Here is a 17,862-nt window from a genome sequence, read left to right as displayed (position 1 = left end):
CTTTCCCACGCGCACGCCTAGTAACGGAATCATACATTACCTCGTTAACATCAACTATGCGTTGCGTTACTCCTACATCCCCTCGGGATGTACAAACTCTTATTGGCCCCACACTAGCAACTGAACATGAAACCAACCGATGTATGTTTGGTTGTCTACATTGTTGACCACGAAGCGGATAAACATTTATGAAGGCACCGTATAATTATATGTACGATCCTGCTTCCAACATAGGCAACTATTTATACATGCAACGTGCGTGTCTTTGATCTTGTTATTGGGACCAGACGAGACGAATTAGTGACGGACGGCCGATGGGATTCGGAATAGGTTAGTACGCATTAAACCAGTGATAAAAACCAGTGAAGGTAGTTTTTTTTTAGATAAAATGGATATGAAAAAACTGATAATGGATTTTCGTCACTTCCAACGTGAACGACAAAAGGCTAAGTTAGTGAAGAAGAAAATGTCGAGCTTCAATGTTGTGAAATTCCAAAGAGGGGCTGTCGAAATGGCAGACGTACTCGTAAAAGTATATCAGGGCGCTACTATTAATTTCAAAGACCAAAATGGGGAAGTGTTTTTTGGTCTAGAAGACACCGATATAACGACGTTTGATAACGGTGAATCGGACGACGAAGATGAACACGCACTAATTGTAGAGCTTTACATCTACCGTGGACAGGAGACTGTATCATTACAATTCACAAGTCTGGTAGAAAAGCAGAACTTCGTGGCAGTATTGGAAACGTTTTTACGGTTTAGGTGAGAAATTACATACATACAGGGTGATTCTAGATAAGTGGGACAAGCAAATATCTTTAAACCGAGAAGAACTACAAAAAAATGTTCGAAATCTTCTTTATTTTTGGGGCCTCAACTTTTTATGTCAATTTGTTTTTTCCAAGGTCATCTTCACCTGACCTTTGGGGTCAACTTGATTTTTTCAATTGTAGTGTCTAACATTTTTTTTGGAGATTTGAATTCTTTGTTGGCAGTAAAAATATTTTTACTTGAAACATTTTGTGCTAAAATTAACGAAATTCATAATAATTACAGGCACAAAATAAAAAACATTTCATTAAACTTTATTAATTTATTTTAACACTTATTAATTTTGTAGTAAACTTTAATTTATTATAAAAAAATTCAGCCCAACAGATGTTTGAAATAGTTCCCCTGCTGTTCAAGGCACTTAACAATTCTGTTTTGAAGTGATTGTTTGGTATTTTCCAGCATTTCAGTTGTAATGTTTCAACAAGCATTTTTGATCCGAATTTTCATGTCTTTGGAAGTATTTGGTACTCGATTATAAACTACTTGTTTTAAATGACACCACAAAAGGAATCTGGTGATCGGGCTGACCAGTTAACTTCACTACCGCGCCCTATCCATCTTTGTGGGATATGTTCATCAAAAACTTCTCTGACATTTTTAGCATAATGAACAGGGCAACCGTCATATTGAAACCACATTGTCAACCTTTACCCTGAATTAACTTCTTCGAAAAGGAGTGGCAAATTTTCTAACAAAAAATGACGATGTTTCTCTGCATTCAGGTTTCCATAAAAGAAATATGACCCAATCAGATATGTACCTAAAATACCACACCAAACATTCAAAGTCCACGATCGCTGTCTTTTGTTGGAGTCTCGGTGAAGAATGCTCTGATACCGAGTGTTATTTTATACGTGGATACCGTCACGAAAAAGCAGGACGATAGGCGAGAGAAACTTCACTACTTAACGTCAACAAATGTCTCTGTTAGTTTCTAAAAGTTGAATAGTACAAAAAAATGGTTATATGGTGAGGAAAAACCATTTGTGTTGGATCACCCTCCTTTCCCTTCGTTGACCAATCCGGACCCTGGTTGGGTACCTTCCCACGGGTCAGGATTTTCAGGGTGAAAGTGATACTAACATGTACCTTAATGGGATTTTACCATTGTGTGCGTGTCAACTCATGGGTTCTGCGAATGGTCGAGTCGCTGATATTTATCTAACATTTTAGGTGGTACATATTGTGGGTCTGTTTTATATTTCTTCTAATCAAACCCAGAACTGCCCTTTCGGTTTGATACTTTTATGAGTTTGGCTTTTAGACATTTAACATATAACAAACTCAATCATAAATAACATGGGGATGTGGATGGGAATCCAACACTTTCCACTTCACGAAACCGGCGTGGATTCTCAACCGACTAATAATGCATGTTGTGGTGAGTCACTGGACCGTAGTTTGTGAAGCAGGATTCGTCGAAAAATAGTACATTTGAAAAAAAATTGCATTTTCATGGAGTCTTCTTTGTACCTAAGTACAAAAAGTCCCTCGATTTCGGAAATCGTCACCATGTAATTCTTGATGCAGACTTACGTGTTATGGATGAAATTTATGTGCGTGTAAAATACACCAAACAGTACTCTGCGAAGGACCTGCATCTCGAGAAATTTGACGAGTGCTGTGAACGTGAGAATGTGAGAATTTGCGGCTACTGCACCTAAGACGCCAATTTGATAATTCTCATTCAGATGAAGTGGTTGAGCGTTTTCACGTTTTTTTTCTCTCCAAACTGTCTGTTTCTAAGAACCGATTCAAAACACGATAAAAAGTATTACGTCCAGCGACATTTTTGTCCCAAAGGACAGGTGAAGGTGACCTTGGAAAGAACAAATTGACATAAAAAGTTGAGGCCCCGAAAATAAAGAAGACTTTGTTTGAACTTTTTTCTTGTAGATCTTCTCGATTTCAGATTATTTGCTTGCCCCACTTATCTAGAGTCACCCTGTATATGTATACAAGTATATTTAGGTTTTGTTCATTTTGTAGCAATAGTTCCAATAGTCCGGTTGATTCCGGAACGTCAACACTCTCACAATAAATGTTTCGTATCTAAATGAAAGTCACACAATTTTTGACCATCGGGAATGGAATCTCTAGAAACATGTGACCACTTCGAGGCCATAAAACAATCACCCCAGTGCCCGATCCCAAGAAGAGGGGCGGACCCAATAAGGGACGATGGTTCTTGTTGGGAACTAAACAGGGAGGCAGTCGAGAAAGGACTCTGGTAATGCTGACTTGGCCTAAGAAAAGGGGCTGACTACTTGAAATTTCGAATATAACTAATAGAAACAAACATGTCGTGTATTAATTAGTGCCACTGTTTAAGCCAGGGGCTTCCCGAGTTCCTGCCTAACGGTGGCGACTGCTTCAGTAGGCACTCAAAGAGAAATCCAAATACGCTGGCGGGGTTTTGTACTTGAGTCGAAGGACCAGACGGGCCACCGTCAAGAAATAATGGGGGTCCGAAGGTTCGAGAAGGTACAGAAACGCTCTTACACGAATCACACTAAATTTAATCACAGACTAGTTGGAATACAGGGTTTGATTGACGATTAAATTATTAACTACAGATTTCTATTGCGACGAGATGCGTTAGAAGTTGGTAAAGTGATTTATTCTAACTTGTGAAATCGAGAGAGGAGAGAAGTTGCTGTTAAAGCGACGAGATGAGACACGATTCTGTTTTCTGTCTATTATTATTTATTGCTCAGATGTTAGGGCATTGCGTGAGAGCGATCTTTATGTTGGACGTTTCTCCAACAGCCACGATCTAGCTCTTGCAGATTCCCTTCCGAACCATTACAGTTTTCTTCCATTTCTATATAGCCCTCCAGCTAGAAGCCAGGGACACGAGCTCCGACAGGCACCTTCCTCCCTGTTTTCTCTTCTAGTCTCATATTCCCAATTCTCTTTAGCAAATTCTTATCTCTCATCCTCCCCTAGTCAAACAAACCACACACCTGTTTCCCCAAACCAGAAAAAAAAACAACTATGATCTAAACTTTGGCACATATCTATGGCTTCTTACCCGTTCAAGCAAATATAGGGTGCGCCAACTAAAACGAAACAGAGTTGTTTTCTCGGATGATGAAAGAGTTGTGCAAGAATGCTCAGACACGTCAACATGGATTTATGCCGCTCTTCAAAACACTCGCCAACAAATAAACCCTGCTCAACAGGGCATGGGGCGCAGTGACGTGCCGAATCTTCCATAACTCCTTTATTCCAACAAACTTTCCATTTTTTTCGCATTATCCTACTGCCTTTACCTTCGCGAATTTCGATTTTCCGAGGGGTGCGGTTATGAGAGGTGTTCGATTGCCTTTCAGAAGGTCCCTCTTCTGGGAGCGTTTCCTCTGTGATTGCCAAACGGAATTTATAGCATAACAAATGTGTCCTGGAATTTTTTCTGTGGAGGAGGAAAGAATTATATAACTATGTCTGGAGCATGGAAATCCCCCCCTTTTTGTACCAACGCAACGATTTTCGAACGGGGGGGTAATATGAAATCATTTGATCCATACGATCAGTCCCACCCATGTATTTGTTATACTTTGCAATAGCTTCAGGTTTGTCCCTAATGTTTCCTTTTTCAGTTGGTGTTAGCACCAAGTTGATGGAAAACCCTGACGATATGCGGAGTAACTCTCTTTTGTCCCTCCATTGTCCAGTCATTACACCGTCTCCATATGCTGCTCTTGTCTGTTCTGTCTGCAGTTTTGTTCTGAACAGCTTCAGGATTTTCCTCTCTGTTTGCCCTTAAGTCCCGGTACAGTGAAGTAAAGTTGTCCATAAACAGACAATGTCCTTCCTTCAAATATTCTCTCATTAAGTTCTTTAGTAGTTTTTCGGTAGCTGCTACTCTTTCAGTCTCATCTGACGCACCTGTATACAGGGTGTCCCCCTTAAAGCTGTGATTGAAGATTACTCAAAAAAGTGATATGAAAGAAGTTTCAAATAAAAGTTGTCCGGTAAAGGGGGACATGTGCCATGAAGATGGTGACTTAGCCAAAACGTCATTTCAAGAGCAAACTTGAAGTAGCGACCCTGTATTTTCTTGTATATCCTCGTAGACCCTTAAAAAATTAATATCTTTTATTTAAACAATTTTTTTATTAGACTTTGCTGCAGAGTTATCCTTGATTTTTTCCCAGTTTTTAAGATAGTCGAAATTATTGCATTTTTTTCTAGAAAAATTTTGCAATGCACACCTGTATATACATACAGGGTGTCCTGGAAAATGTGGACATGCTTTCGGATATATATATACACAAGATGTCAAAATAACATAACAAGTTCTCATAAAAAAAAATTCTATAGACCCTCCCTATCAAGACATGGGCCCCTAAAATACGCCACTGAAAGTCGGTTTTTGTTAAATAATTTTTAAAGTGTTTGGTAGAATTTGATACTTTTTTAATATGATCGATACTAGTTAAGGCCCCTTAAAAGCGCATGTAATACACAGTGTGTTTCCTAAATGTTAGGCAAAAATTTAGAGGGCCATTCTCTGAGTAATTTTAAGATTTTGACCCATTGACGTTTTTGGGAAAAATGCTTCGTTTCCTAGATACAGGGCGATAAACGTTTTTCGTGAAATTTATTAAAAGCCACAATAATCCTTCAAAATGACTGCCGCCAGTTCGGACGGATGCTCCTAATCTTCTCCTCACCGATAGACGAACTCTTTCAAAAATACAACGACTGTTTTCTATTGAATCGCACCCATTAATTATGCCATTTCTCAAATCTTCCAGGTTTCCCATTGGATCAGTGTAAACTAATGATTTTAAACGACCCCACAGGAAATAGTCCAGAGGGTTTAAGTCTGGGGATCTAGCTGGACACAAGTGAGGTCCGCCACGACCAGTCCAGCAATCTCCACATGTTTCCATTAGAAATTCGCGAGCGATTTTACTAAAATGCGCTGGTGCTCTATCGGGCACAAACCACATGGCACTTTTGGTTGCCAATGGAAATGTCCTTACGGAATTCAAGTAACGACTGTTCTAAAAAGTTATGATGAACTGCCTCTGTAAGTCTTTCTGGTAGAAAAGTTGGTGCAAGTGGTCAATCGCCCACAGCTCCAAAGTAAAATTGCGTTGAAAATCAACTTCTGGAGCTTGGTACGGGTTTTCCTCGGCCCATTCATGATTGTTGTGGAAATTTCTTATTGGATTTCTCGAGAAATTTCCTTCGTCGACAAAAAGAACCAACGACAGTGGTCGTGGAATTTGCACCTGGAAAAGCCACTGACAACATGGAATCCCCAAAGGAAAATCTGTAGACAGAAGAGCCTGAGCACGTTCTACGTAGCACGGGTGCAACAAATTTTCTCTTGAATCTTTCCACACAGTCTTATCCCTAACATCCAAAGCCCTTCCAGTTTTACTAGTAAAAGTGCCTGGATTGTCCTGTGCTATGTTCAACATGATTTCTTCCAATTCTACCATCCTCACTTTCGCTGGTCCTCCTGCACCTCCACAACGTACCTGTTTCACGAAGGCGCAGCTGAATTATTTCGGACATTTTCCGATCGGGAACGTTACGATTCATTCAATTCGACGCATGTCGGTCATCTCAGCACTGGTAGAGGTGTCCATGATGAAAAAAAGATTAAAAATGACAAATTTGAACGAGTGTTCAAATTAAATGGTGTTCAACGTGTTCAGTGGCGTAGTTTTCGAGCTTCACACCATCTTGCTACGTCTATTTTAACCATAAAAAAATTGTCAATGAACATTTATGGCCTTGTGCCTAGGGAGCGAAGTATTTTTCCTAAGATCGTCAAAAGGTCAAAAATTTTGAACATTTTTAGGAGAATAGCCCCCTAAATTTTTGCCTAACATTTAGGAAACACGCTGTATATGAATTTTGTCTTTGAGATAGGGAGGAGTAGAATATAGACATTCGTTTAGGAGATTGTTTAGGGATGGGCGGCTTGTTTCGCCTAGCTTAGTTCTTGGTTTAAGAGGTGTAAAGGCTCCACTTCTGACGTTGTGCATTGTCTCGCCATGCTTACACCAACCCCTCCACCTTGGTATTTGGTCAGTTCTTGTCCTTGTCTCCCCAAACATGCCCCCGTCCACGTGATCTCCTTTAAGGCAATTAAACGCTCCGCCCCTTTTCCCGTTGATGCCGTTTGGGTCAGAGTAAATCAATTTTAAGGGTAGTTCTGCATGTTCGATCTTGTCTGTTCTGTGCTGTCTTATGGTTCTGTTGGTGAGTTTCCTTGCGGGTCGTCTATGTCGAACATCAGTATGTACATGAAGTTATCAAAAAATACTACTTTTGAGTCAACTCCGAAGTCCTCGACGGACCTCTTTCTCAGCTTGCGGTGAAGTCCCCATTGTTGTTTCCGTTTTTATTCATGTCGTTTTCATATTTGTTTATTGTGAGGTCATGTGTCGTAATTGGCGCATGTGTTTTGTTATTTTTGTTGTTACACTTAATCTTGATGTTGGCCATCCCTCCTGTGGGCGCGCTAGGGCACTTTATACCCCAAACAGCGCGGTCTTCAGTGGCAGCGGTAATTCATACGAGCTTGTGTAGTTTCAAACACTCTGCATTTTCCTTCACTGCTCTGTACCTAAATATCTCGAAATCCACGATACTTTCGTTAAGATTTTATTTTTTTCCGTTTTCTGACTTCCAAAGGATGGCTCTTCCATCAGGGGAAGTATTGTCGAAGGTTTACGGGACACCCTGTGTATTTTTTCCAAAGTTTTTAGACATTTTGTTATCGTATCACTTCGATAGATGCGATTTATTATATTTGGGACTCTCCTTTTCATCGCATCTAATGTATCATCCAATTCGCAAACATCTATCTCGTTTTTTAGATACTTCCGTAAAAAGGTGTCCGAAGGGGTGAGGTCTGGACTATTTGGTGGGCATGGAATTATTCCGTTTCTTGTTATCCATTCGTAATATTCCCCCGATTTAGGAAATCGCACACGAGATATGTGCTGTAGATTTTCGATTAAATCAAAAAAGTCTTCATTTAAAAACCCTTAATACCGTTGACTCCTCGAATACCACATCGCACGTCAAAATTTTTTCTGCCTTGGACTTTTATTAAATTTGGATTGCGGCTGGGCCAAGTACGCCCGTTTTGTCTGTCAAACACACCAACTGTTGAAAATATTGCCTCATCTGTCTATAACACTTTTTTAAAGAAATTTAGATTGTCCCTTTAGCGATTCAATATATATTAACAACAATTTAGTCTGTTCTGAATGCGAATATCTGCTCATTTTTGCACAGCTGTAAACTTGTAAATTTTCATTTGATTCTTTTTTTTTAACTTTATGTAGTAGTCCTCTAGATAGATTCATTTGCAAACTTCCAATGCGCAAAGAGGCATTGGGATTTTGCCTATAATATTATAGTTTAGAATTATCAGACTTCTCCTTACATTAATTGGCACAACTCTTCTTTGATTTTTAAAGATTTTGTTTCATGCATTTTATTTTCAATTTTTTTAAATGTCTTCTTGCTTGGTGTATTCCTATTAGGATAGACAAGAGCATGCTCCCACTGGATTGAAAAATCAAAATTTGTTGTAAATAGTTTATTCCCCAGGTCTCCCAGTTCTTAAGTACCAAATTCGAGAACCTCCAGGCAGAGGCGTACTGCCTTCTGAAATCGTCTTTCACACATCTGGTACCTAATTTATAAAAATGCGACCGTTAGGCGGGTACTTTTACGACGTACTTTTATTAAGATATATACGATACGCTTTCTCAACTTATCGTAAAGATATCCCAATTTTTAGTGCCGCAAAAGGGCATGAGCGTATTTCCCCGCACTTAACCAACCCTTTTACTTCTTGAGATGGTATGTTTATTGAACTATGCTGGGAAATAGATTCTGCTGTACAGGGGCGTAGCTTAAGGTCTAGAAATACAAATTAACCTACTTATTATCTAAATAGGGCCTATGTCTTAACAATGCTATAAATTCCGTTTGGCAATCACAGAGGAAACGCTCCCAGAAGAGGGACCTTCTGAAAGGCAATCGAACACCTCTCATAACCGCACCCCTCGGAAAATCGAAATTCGCGAAGGTAAAGGCAGTAGGATAATGCGAAAAAAATGGAAAGTTTGTTGGAATAAAGGAGTTATGGAAGATTCGGCACGTCACTGCGCCCCATGCCCTGTTGAGCAGGGTTTATTTGTTGGCGAGTGTTTTGAAGAGCGGCATAAATCCATGTTGACGTGTCTGAGCATTCTTGCACAACTCTTTCATCATCCGAGAAAACAACTCTGTTTCGTTTTAGTTGGCGCACCCTATATTTGCTTGAACGGGTAAGAAGCCATAGATATGTGCCAAAGTTTAGATCATAGTTGTTTTTTTTTCTGGTTTGGGGAAACAGGTGTGTGGTTTGTTTGACTAGGGGAGGATGAGAGATAAGAATTTGCTAAAGAGAATTGGGAATATGAGACTAGAAGAGAAAACAGGGAGGAAGGTGCCTGTCGGAGCTCGTGTCCCTGGCTTCTAGCTGGAGGGCTATATAGAAATGGAAGAAAACTGTAATGGTTCGGAAGGGAATCTGCAAGAGCTAGATCGTGGCTGTTGGAGAAACGTCCAACATAAAGATCGCTCTCACGCAATGCCCTAACATCTGAGCAATAAATAATAATAGACAGAAAACAGAATCGTGTCTCATCTCGTCGCTTTAACAGCAACTTCTCTCCTCTCTCGATTTCACAAGTTAGAATAAATCACTTTACCAACTTCTAACGCATCTCGTCGCAATAGAAATCTGTAGTTAATAATTTAATCGTCAATCAAACCCTGTATTCCAACTAGTCTGTGATTAAATTTAGTGTGATTCGTGTAAGAGCGTTTCTGTACCTTCTCGAACCTTCGGACCCCCATTATTTCTTGACGGTGGCCCGTCTGGTCCTTCGACTCAAGTACAAAACCCCGCCAGCGTATTTGGATTTCTCTTTGAGTGCCTACTGAAGCAGTCGCCACCGTTAGGCAGGAACTCGGGAAGCCCCTGGCTTAAACAGTGGCACTAATTAATACACGACATGTTTGTTTCTATTAGTTATATTCGAAATTTCAAGTAGTCAGCCCCTTTTCTTAGGCCAAGTCAGCATTACCAGAGTCCTTTCTCGACTGCCTCCCTGTTTAGTTCCCAACAAGAACCATCGTCCCTTATTGGGTCCGCCCCTCTTCTTGGGATCGGGCACTGGGGTGATTGTTTTATGGCCTCGAAGTGGTCACATGTTTCTAGAGATTCCATTCCCGATGGTCAAAAATTGTGTGACTTTCATTTAGATACGAAACATTTATTGTGAGAGTGTTGACGTTCCGGAATCAACCGGACTATTGGAACTATTGCTACAAAATGAACAAAACCTAAATATACTTGTATACATATACAGGGTGACTCTAGATAAGTGGGGCAAGCAAATAATCTGAAATCGAGAAGATCTACAAGAAAAAAGTTCAAACAAAGTCTTCTTTATTTTCGGGGCCTCAACTTTTTATGTCAATTTGTTCTTTCCAAGGTCACCTTCACCTGTCCTTTGGGACAAAAATGTCGCTGGACGTAATACTTTTTATCGTGTTTTGAATCGGTTCTTAGAAACAGACAGTTTGGAGAGAAAAAAAACGTGAAAACGCTCAACCACTTCATCTGAATGAGAATTATCAAATTGGCGTCTTAGGTGCAGTAGCCGCAAATTCTCACATTCTCACGTTCACAGCACTCGTCAAATTTCTCGAGATGCAGGTCCTTCGCAGAGTACTGTTTGGTGTATTTTACACGCACATAAATTTCATCCATAACACGTAAGTCTGCATCAAGAATTACATGGTGACGATTTCCGAAATCGAGGGACTTTTTGTACTTAGGTACAAAGAAGACTCCATGAAAATGCAATTTTTTTTCAAATGTACTATTTTTCGACGAATCCTGCTTCACAAACTACGGTCCAGTGACTCACCACAACATGCATTATTAGTCGGTTGAGAATCCACGCCGGTTTCGTGAAGTGGAAAGTGTTGGATTCCCATCCACATCCCCATGTTATTTATGATTGAGTTTGTTATATGTTAAATGTCTAAAAGCCAAACTCATAAAAGTATCAAACCGAAAGGGCAGTTCTGGGTTTGATTAGAAGAAATATAAAACAGACCCACAATATGTACCACCTAAAATGTTAGATAAATATCAGCGACTCGACCATTCGCAGAACCCATGAGTTGACACGCACACAATGGTAAAATCCCATTAAGGTACATGTTAGTATCACTTTCACCCTGAAAATCCTGACCCGTGGGAAGGTACCCAACCAGGGTCCGGATTGGTCAACGAAGGGAAAGGAGGGTGATCCAACACAAATGGTTTTTCCTCACCATATAACCATTTTTTTGTACTATTCAACTTTTAGAAACTAACAGAGACATTTGTTGACGTTAAGTAGTGAAGTTTCTCTCGCCTATCGTCCTGCTTTTTCGTGACGGTATCCACGTATAAAATAACACTCGGTATCAGAGCATTCTTCACCGAGACTCCAACAAAAGACAGCGATCGTGGACTTTGAATGTTTGGTGTGGTATTTTAGGTACATATCTGATTGGGTCATATTTCTTTTATGGAAACCTGAATGCAGAGAAACATCGTCATTTTTTGTTAGAAAATTTGCCACTCCTTTTCGAAGAAGTTAATTCAGGGTAAAGGTTGACAATGTGGTTTCAATATGACGGTTGCCCTGTTCATTATGCTAAAAATGTCAGAGAAGTTTTTGATGAACATATCCCACAAAGATGGATAGGGCGCGGTAGTGAAGTTAACTGGTCAGCCCGATCACCAGATTCCTTTTGTGGTGTCATTTAAAACAAGTAGTTTATAATCGAGTACCAAATACTTCCAAAGACATGAAAATTCGGATCAAAAATGCTTGTTGAAACACTACAACTGAAATGCTGGAAAATACCAAACAATCACTTCAAAACAGAATTGTTAAGTGCCTTGAACAGCAGGGGAACTATTTCAAACATCTGTTGGGCTGAATTTTTTTATAATAAATTAAAATTTACTACAAAATTAATAAAAGTGTTAAAATTTTTCTCCGCCTGTACTTTCGTCCCTCGTGGAGATGATGGTCGTGCCGTTTGTTTTTTGAAGCTGCTTAACCCTGTGGTGCACTATCCGCTCGAGAGCCGTCCACTCCGAGAACCCGCACCGACAAGTGACACACGTGTGGCAATTGACGGGGGCGGGAAAATCAAAAAAGCCGTTAGCTTAGAGAAAAAAAGGGGAACTCCAAGAGATTCACGACTGGGGTTCTGGATAAAAGGAGGTTGGCGGCTCGCGGGAAGACAGAACAGACTGTGCACCCACGTAACAATCATTTAAATAAATCTGTAAAAAGTATCGTCTTGTATTCTGTTCCGAAAATCATTTTCCTTGTCGACACCAACTGCTCGTTGCGTTACCCCCGATCCGATCGGTATACGCAAGCCCCTGGAATCTCGACAAATTGGTGACCCCGACGTGATCAGCGCCCTACGAAGCTCCAGCACCAGGAACTGCGAAAACTCAATAACACATCAGTACAAGGATCATGGAGAACCCAGGCCCGTCCGAAACCGACAACACCTCCGCAATGGTAGACAGAGTAGCGGTAAAGCCTCCTCCGTTTTTTTGGACAGCAGATCTAAAACTCTGGTTTCGCCGACTGGAAGCACAGTTCAAACTAGCTGGAGTCACAACGGATGAGACCAAGTTTGAGTACGTGGTCAGCGTTCTCGACAACGAAGTTATGAAGCAGGTAGGAGATTTGTTATACAACCCCCCAGCTGTGGACATGTTCCCAGCAATAAAAAACAGGCTAATCACATTATTCTCTGAGTCCGATGAGCAGAAGTTTAGGAAACTAGTCTCACATACAACATTGGGAGACAGGAAACCATCTCACCTGTTAAATGAAATGATGGGATTAGGCGGCGCATCAGTGTCAAAACAACTGCTCAGATCAATATGGCTGCAGCAGCTCCCAAATCAGATCCAGTCAATCCTAGCCGGTAGCAGCGATCCACTGGAGCAGTTGGCAACGAGGGCAGACCAAATCGCAGAAATCCTACAGCCCGGCGTGTACCAGATCCGGCAACAGACCGAGACTCCTGATCTGCCAGCATTAGTTGAAAACCTGCGACAGCTCACTCTGAAGGTGAAGGAAATAAGGAGAGACACACGAGCCCGGGAAAGATCACAGAGCCGGAGAAGATCAAGATCTCCAGACGGAAGACAGGAGGACGCTGAAATTTGCTGGTACCACCGAAGATTCAAGGAGAAGGCCACCAGGTGTACGAGGCCTTGTAATTTCAAGGCGGAAAACTAGGCCCCACGTTGCCTGAGGCGAACGGCAATGTGGGACAGCCAGCTCGCCACGCGCCCAGCTCTCCAGCCCCTACAGGTAACAAAATAAGTACGTATAGGCTAGTTATTAAGGACAATTTAACAGGAATTAGGTTTTTTTATTGATTCTGGCGCCGAGGTATCGATAGTCCCCCGTTCCCATAAGGACCAGCACGTTGATACCCTGTTTAACTTGCTCGCAGCAAATAACACACAAATCCCCGCGTACGACAGCAAGCACTTAGCCGTCAGCCTTGGTCTGCGGCGGAAATTCATGTGGAACTTCATTATAGCTAAGACGGATATCGCTATCATAGGCGCAGATTTTCTACACCATTTCAACGTGCTTGTCGATATGGGACGCGGTAGGATCATAGATGGCATTACGCAAGCGGTTAGGTATGGTCAGGTAAAACTTGCTAGCACGTATTCGGTATGTACCATTCCGGCACCCTGCAAGTATAGTGAAATCTTAAGGCAATTCTCCAACCTCGGCACCTAACGATTTGAAGCATAGCACCTCACATGCCATACACACCAACGGACCGCCGGTTTGTTCAAAAGCGAGACGGTTGCCTCCGGAGAAACTTAAGTTGGCTAAACAGGAATTCCAGTACCTGCTCGAGATGGGTATCTGCCGACCTTCAAAGAGCCCTTGGGCTAGCCCCCTGCACATGGTCCCAAAGAAGGCAACAGGTGAATGGAGACCTGTGGGAGATTACCGCCGCCTAAATTCATCGACAATTGAGGATAAGTACCCGGTCCCGAACCTGCACGACTTCTCAAATTTTTTAGAGGGAAAAACTATTTTCACAACACTGGATTTGGTACGTGCATATCATCAAATCCCCGTCGATGAGGACTCAATTCCAAAAACCGCGATTATTACCCCATTCGGGCTGTTCGAATTTACTCGTATGCAATTCGGATTGAGAAACGCAGCGCAATCTTTTCAGAGATTCATACATGAAGTACTGGAAAATTTGGACTTCTGTTTCCCATATATCGACGATATCTTGATAGCTTCCGAAGACGAGCCGCAGCACATAAAACATCTGAAAACAATATTCGAACGCCTACAAAAATTCGGGTTGACCATCAACCCGGAAAAATGTGTCTTTGGCGAGGAACAGGTCAAGTTCCTGGGTTATCAAGTCTCTCCGCAAGGTTCCACACCGCTCCCGGAGAAGGTAGCCACTATCGTTGGTTATCCTCTGCCTAAGACCGTCTCAGACTTAAGGCGTTTTCTCGGTATGATCAACTTCCACCGAAAATGCTTACCCATTCCAGCCCATAACCAACGCGTCCTCCACGAATTGCATAGGAATGGCAAGAAAAATGATAAAACCCCCATAAGTTGGACGGAGGAAACTCGAGCAGCCTTTGAACAGTGCAGGAAGGACCTAGCAAACGCTGCGACCCTGGTGCATCCTAGCTCATCAGCACCCATTTCACTCACGGTTGACGCGTCTGATTTCGCAATGGGAGCAGTAGTCGAACAATTCGAGGACAACTCATGGAAACCACTCAGTTTCTTTTCGAAGAAATTCTCGAAAACTGAGAGGAAGTACAGTACATATGACTGAGAACTGCTCGCTATTTACTCAGCTGTAAAGTATTTCAGATATATGTTGGAAGGAAGGCACTTTAATATCTTTACCGACCATAAACCGCTTACATATGCCTTTAGGCAGAAGTCCGACAATTCATCTCCAAGGCAATTCCGTCATCTGGATTTCATCTCGCAGTTCTCAACGAATATAGAACACATCAGTGGTAAAAGCAACGTAGTAGCCGACGCTCTCTCCCGGATCAGTTCAGTTGACGCACTCCAACCGGTCGATTACGAGGCCTTGAGCAAACACCAGGCAGACGACCCGGAGTTGCAAGCAATATTGGGAGACCCTCAAGGAACCGCATTGAACCTGAAACAATGCAACGTACCTGGTACTGAGGCGATCGTTTACTGCGACGACAGCAACTCGAAAATCAGACCCTTTATTACAAAAGGTTTCAGACGATCTATCTTCGACAGATTCCACAACCTTTCCCACCCAGGGATAAAGGGAACCACCAAACTGATATCCGTAAGGTTCGTCTGGCCATACATGAATAGGGATATTCGAGACTGGACCAAAGCCTGCATCAGCTGCCAAAAAGCAAAAATTAATAAACATACTTACACACCATGGAAGCAACTGCAGGTCCCAGACGCACGCTTCCAAGATATCAATATAGATATTGTCGAACCACTACCACCGTCAAACGGTTACAGGTATTGTCTGACATGTATAGATAGATATTCCTGCTGGGCAGAAGCATATCCGATGGCCGATATGGCAGCAGACACTGTCGCGAAAACCTTTTATGACAACTGGATTTGTAGATACGGGACCCCTCTCAAAATGATTACCGACCAAGGCCGACAATTCGAGAGTTCCCTTTTCAGTGCCCTATCCATTTTATTAGGTTGCAAACGAGCGCGCACAACACCATACCACCCCATAACGAACGGCAAGGTGGAAAGGTGGCATAGGACCCTTAAGTCCGCAATTATGGCTCACGAAACAGAACGCTGGACGGAAGTGCTACCTACAATCCTGTTGGGATTACACTGTAATGTGAGAGACGAGGTAGGTGTATCACCAGCAGAGATGTTATATGGAACAACCCTACGACTCCCAGGAGAATTTCTCGAACCCTCCAAACCAGATCACGACCCAACATCCTTCGTGCAAAAACTAAAACAGAAAATGAAGCTATTACAACCCATACCCACTAGCAACCACAGCAGCAGAAAAATCTTCGTCGCTCCGGAATTAGAGACCTGCACACACGTCTTTGTGCGGAACGATACGGTGAAAAAGCCTCTCCAACCCCCCTACGAAGGCCCCTTACCTGTTAGAAGCCGTAGTGATAAATATTTTACCGTCACAATGAATCATAGAGACATCAACATCTCCAAAGATCGACTGAAGCCAGCTTATATACTTTCTACGGATCCTACAACGCACGACCATACCTGTGCCGGCCAAAATCAGTTAAAATCCGTAGATAGTAAAGTAAAGAAAACGGTACGTTTCAGTACACATTGTAAATAATATTTCCAGCAGTTACACTAATTGTATTATTATTCAGGTGTGTCGTCTTTATGTCTAAGCTTAGTAGTAGTACATTCCTTGTAACCCGATACTCCGTTTCTAGGGGGGGAGTATTGTGGTGCACTATCCGCTCGAGAGCCGTCCACTCCGAGAACCCGCACCGACAAGTGACACACGTGTGGCAATTGACGGGGGCGGGAAAATCAAAAAAGCCGTTAGCTTAGAGAAAAAAAGGGGAACCCCAAGAGATTCACGACTGGGGTTCTGGATAAAAGGAGGTTGGCGGCTCGCGGGAAGACAGAACAGACTGTGCACCCACGTAACAATCATTTAAATAAATCTGTAAAAAGTATCGTCTTGTATTCTGTTCCGAAAATCATTTTCCTTGTCGACACCAACTGCTCGTTGCGTTACCCCCGATCCGTTCGGTATACGCAAGCCCCTGGAATCTCGACAACCCTTTTAATCTCCTGCTCCCGGCATTCGTCAACCGCCACTCGTGTAAGTGTCACTTGTCAGGGTGTGGGTTCTCGGAGTGGACGGCTCTCGAGCGAACAGTGCATCGCGCTGGAAATAAATTCACTAAATAAAATCAGCTGACAATCCTCGTTTACGAGCTCGGGCCTTGAGGGTTATGTTATTGTTATGATTGGATATTCTGCGTGAACTTTCCATTTATTTTAATCGTTATTTGCCAATAAAAACAAATCTGCTTTCCAAAATTTAATGCATTTTATACAAACAAATAACATAGAGAAAACACTAATTTTAAGCACTGAGAAGTAAGTTAAAACTTAAGAAATTAGAAGGATTATATTAGGTCGTGTAGTATGAAATGAGTAGAATTGAATTGAAACTTTAGTCATTTTTTTTTCATATGAAATGTTTTTATTGTCAATCGAAATATGCACCACCATTATCAATACACTTCTGCCATTTAATGGGAAGTTCATTGATTCCCCTGCTGTAAAAGCCTGCAGGCCGGGAGTGGATAAACTCATGGAAGGCAACTTTGACAGCCTCGTCGGAGTTGAATGTTTTCCCTACCAAGAAGTTATCCAAATTTTGAAAGAAGTGGTAATCAGTGGGTGCTAAGTTGGGTGAATAAAGTGGATGACGAAGAGTTTCCAATTCCAACTCTTGTAGCTTGGCCAAGGTGACTTGTGCAGTGTGTGGCCGAGCGTTGTCGTGCAACAGTAGCGGTGCGCTTCGATTGACTAATCTTGACTACTTAACTGTCAGTTGCCTCATCATTTCGGTCAGTTGTCGGCAGTAGACATCAGCCTTAATCGATTCACCAGGTTTCATGAAGCTGTGATGGATGACACTTGTGTTGGACCACCAAATGGACACCATAAGCTTCTTTTGATGAAGATTTGTTTTCGCACAATGTTTTGGTGGTTCATCTTGATCCAACCACTGTGATGAACGTCTGGTATTGTCATATAGGATCCATTTCTCATCACAAGTAACAATCCGATTCAAAAATGGATCGTTATTATACTGGCACAACAAAGAAACACAAGCTTCGAGACGTCG

At 41.9% G+C, this 17,862-nt stretch overlaps 1 protein-coding gene and 1 long non-coding RNA gene across 8 annotated transcripts; one reads left to right on the top strand and one right to left on the bottom strand.

The window, feature by feature from the left end:
• Positions 1-262: 262 nt before the first annotated feature.
• Positions 263-16,630, top strand: LOC136349666 (uncharacterized). Of its 3 annotated transcripts, none has more exons than XM_066301364.1 (4): positions 263-330; positions 384-765; positions 11,990-13,280; positions 16,427-16,630. In XM_066301364.1, exon 3 carries the CDS (start codon positions 12,429-12,431, stop codon positions 13,203-13,205), a length of 777 nt encoding a protein of 258 aa, XP_066157461.1. In that variant the 5' UTR covers positions 263-330; positions 384-765; positions 11,990-12,428; the 3' UTR covers positions 13,206-13,280; positions 16,427-16,630. The 3 variants fall into 3 exon arrangements, with proteins under 3 accessions (XP_066157461.1, XP_066157460.1, XP_066157462.1); XM_066301363.1 differs by having other exon boundaries at positions 11,990-13,292; XM_066301365.1 differs by lacking the exons at positions 11,990-13,280; positions 16,427-16,630 and adding an exon at positions 2,827-3,136.
• On the bottom strand, positions 9,888-16,261 carry LOC136349674 (uncharacterized). 5 transcript variants are annotated; one of them, XR_010733859.1, is made up of 4 exons: positions 16,121-16,261; positions 15,869-15,963; positions 13,713-15,814; positions 9,888-13,675 (listed from the first exon to the last, which is right to left on the bottom strand). It is a non-coding gene; the product is annotated as an uncharacterized lncRNA (long non-coding RNA). The 5 variants fall into 5 exon arrangements; XR_010733860.1 differs by having other exon boundaries at positions 9,888-14,830; positions 14,887-15,814; XR_010733861.1 differs by having other exon boundaries at positions 9,888-15,350; positions 15,406-15,814.
• Positions 16,631-17,862: the final 1,232 nt, after the last annotated feature.

Source organism: Euwallacea fornicatus, chromosome 39 (assembly GCF_040115645.1).
Source record: "Euwallacea fornicatus isolate EFF26 chromosome 39, ASM4011564v1, whole genome shotgun sequence".
Lineage (NCBI taxonomy): Eukaryota > Metazoa > Arthropoda > Insecta > Coleoptera > Curculionidae > Euwallacea > Euwallacea fornicatus.
This window is presented reverse-complemented; position numbering and strand designations above follow the sequence as displayed.

Bases quoted from the DNA above. Each gene is read 5' to 3' on its own strand.
- LOC136349666 (XM_066301364.1), top strand. From the start codon at position 12,429: ATGGAGAACCCAGGCCCGTCCGAAACCGACAACACCTCCGCAATGGTA.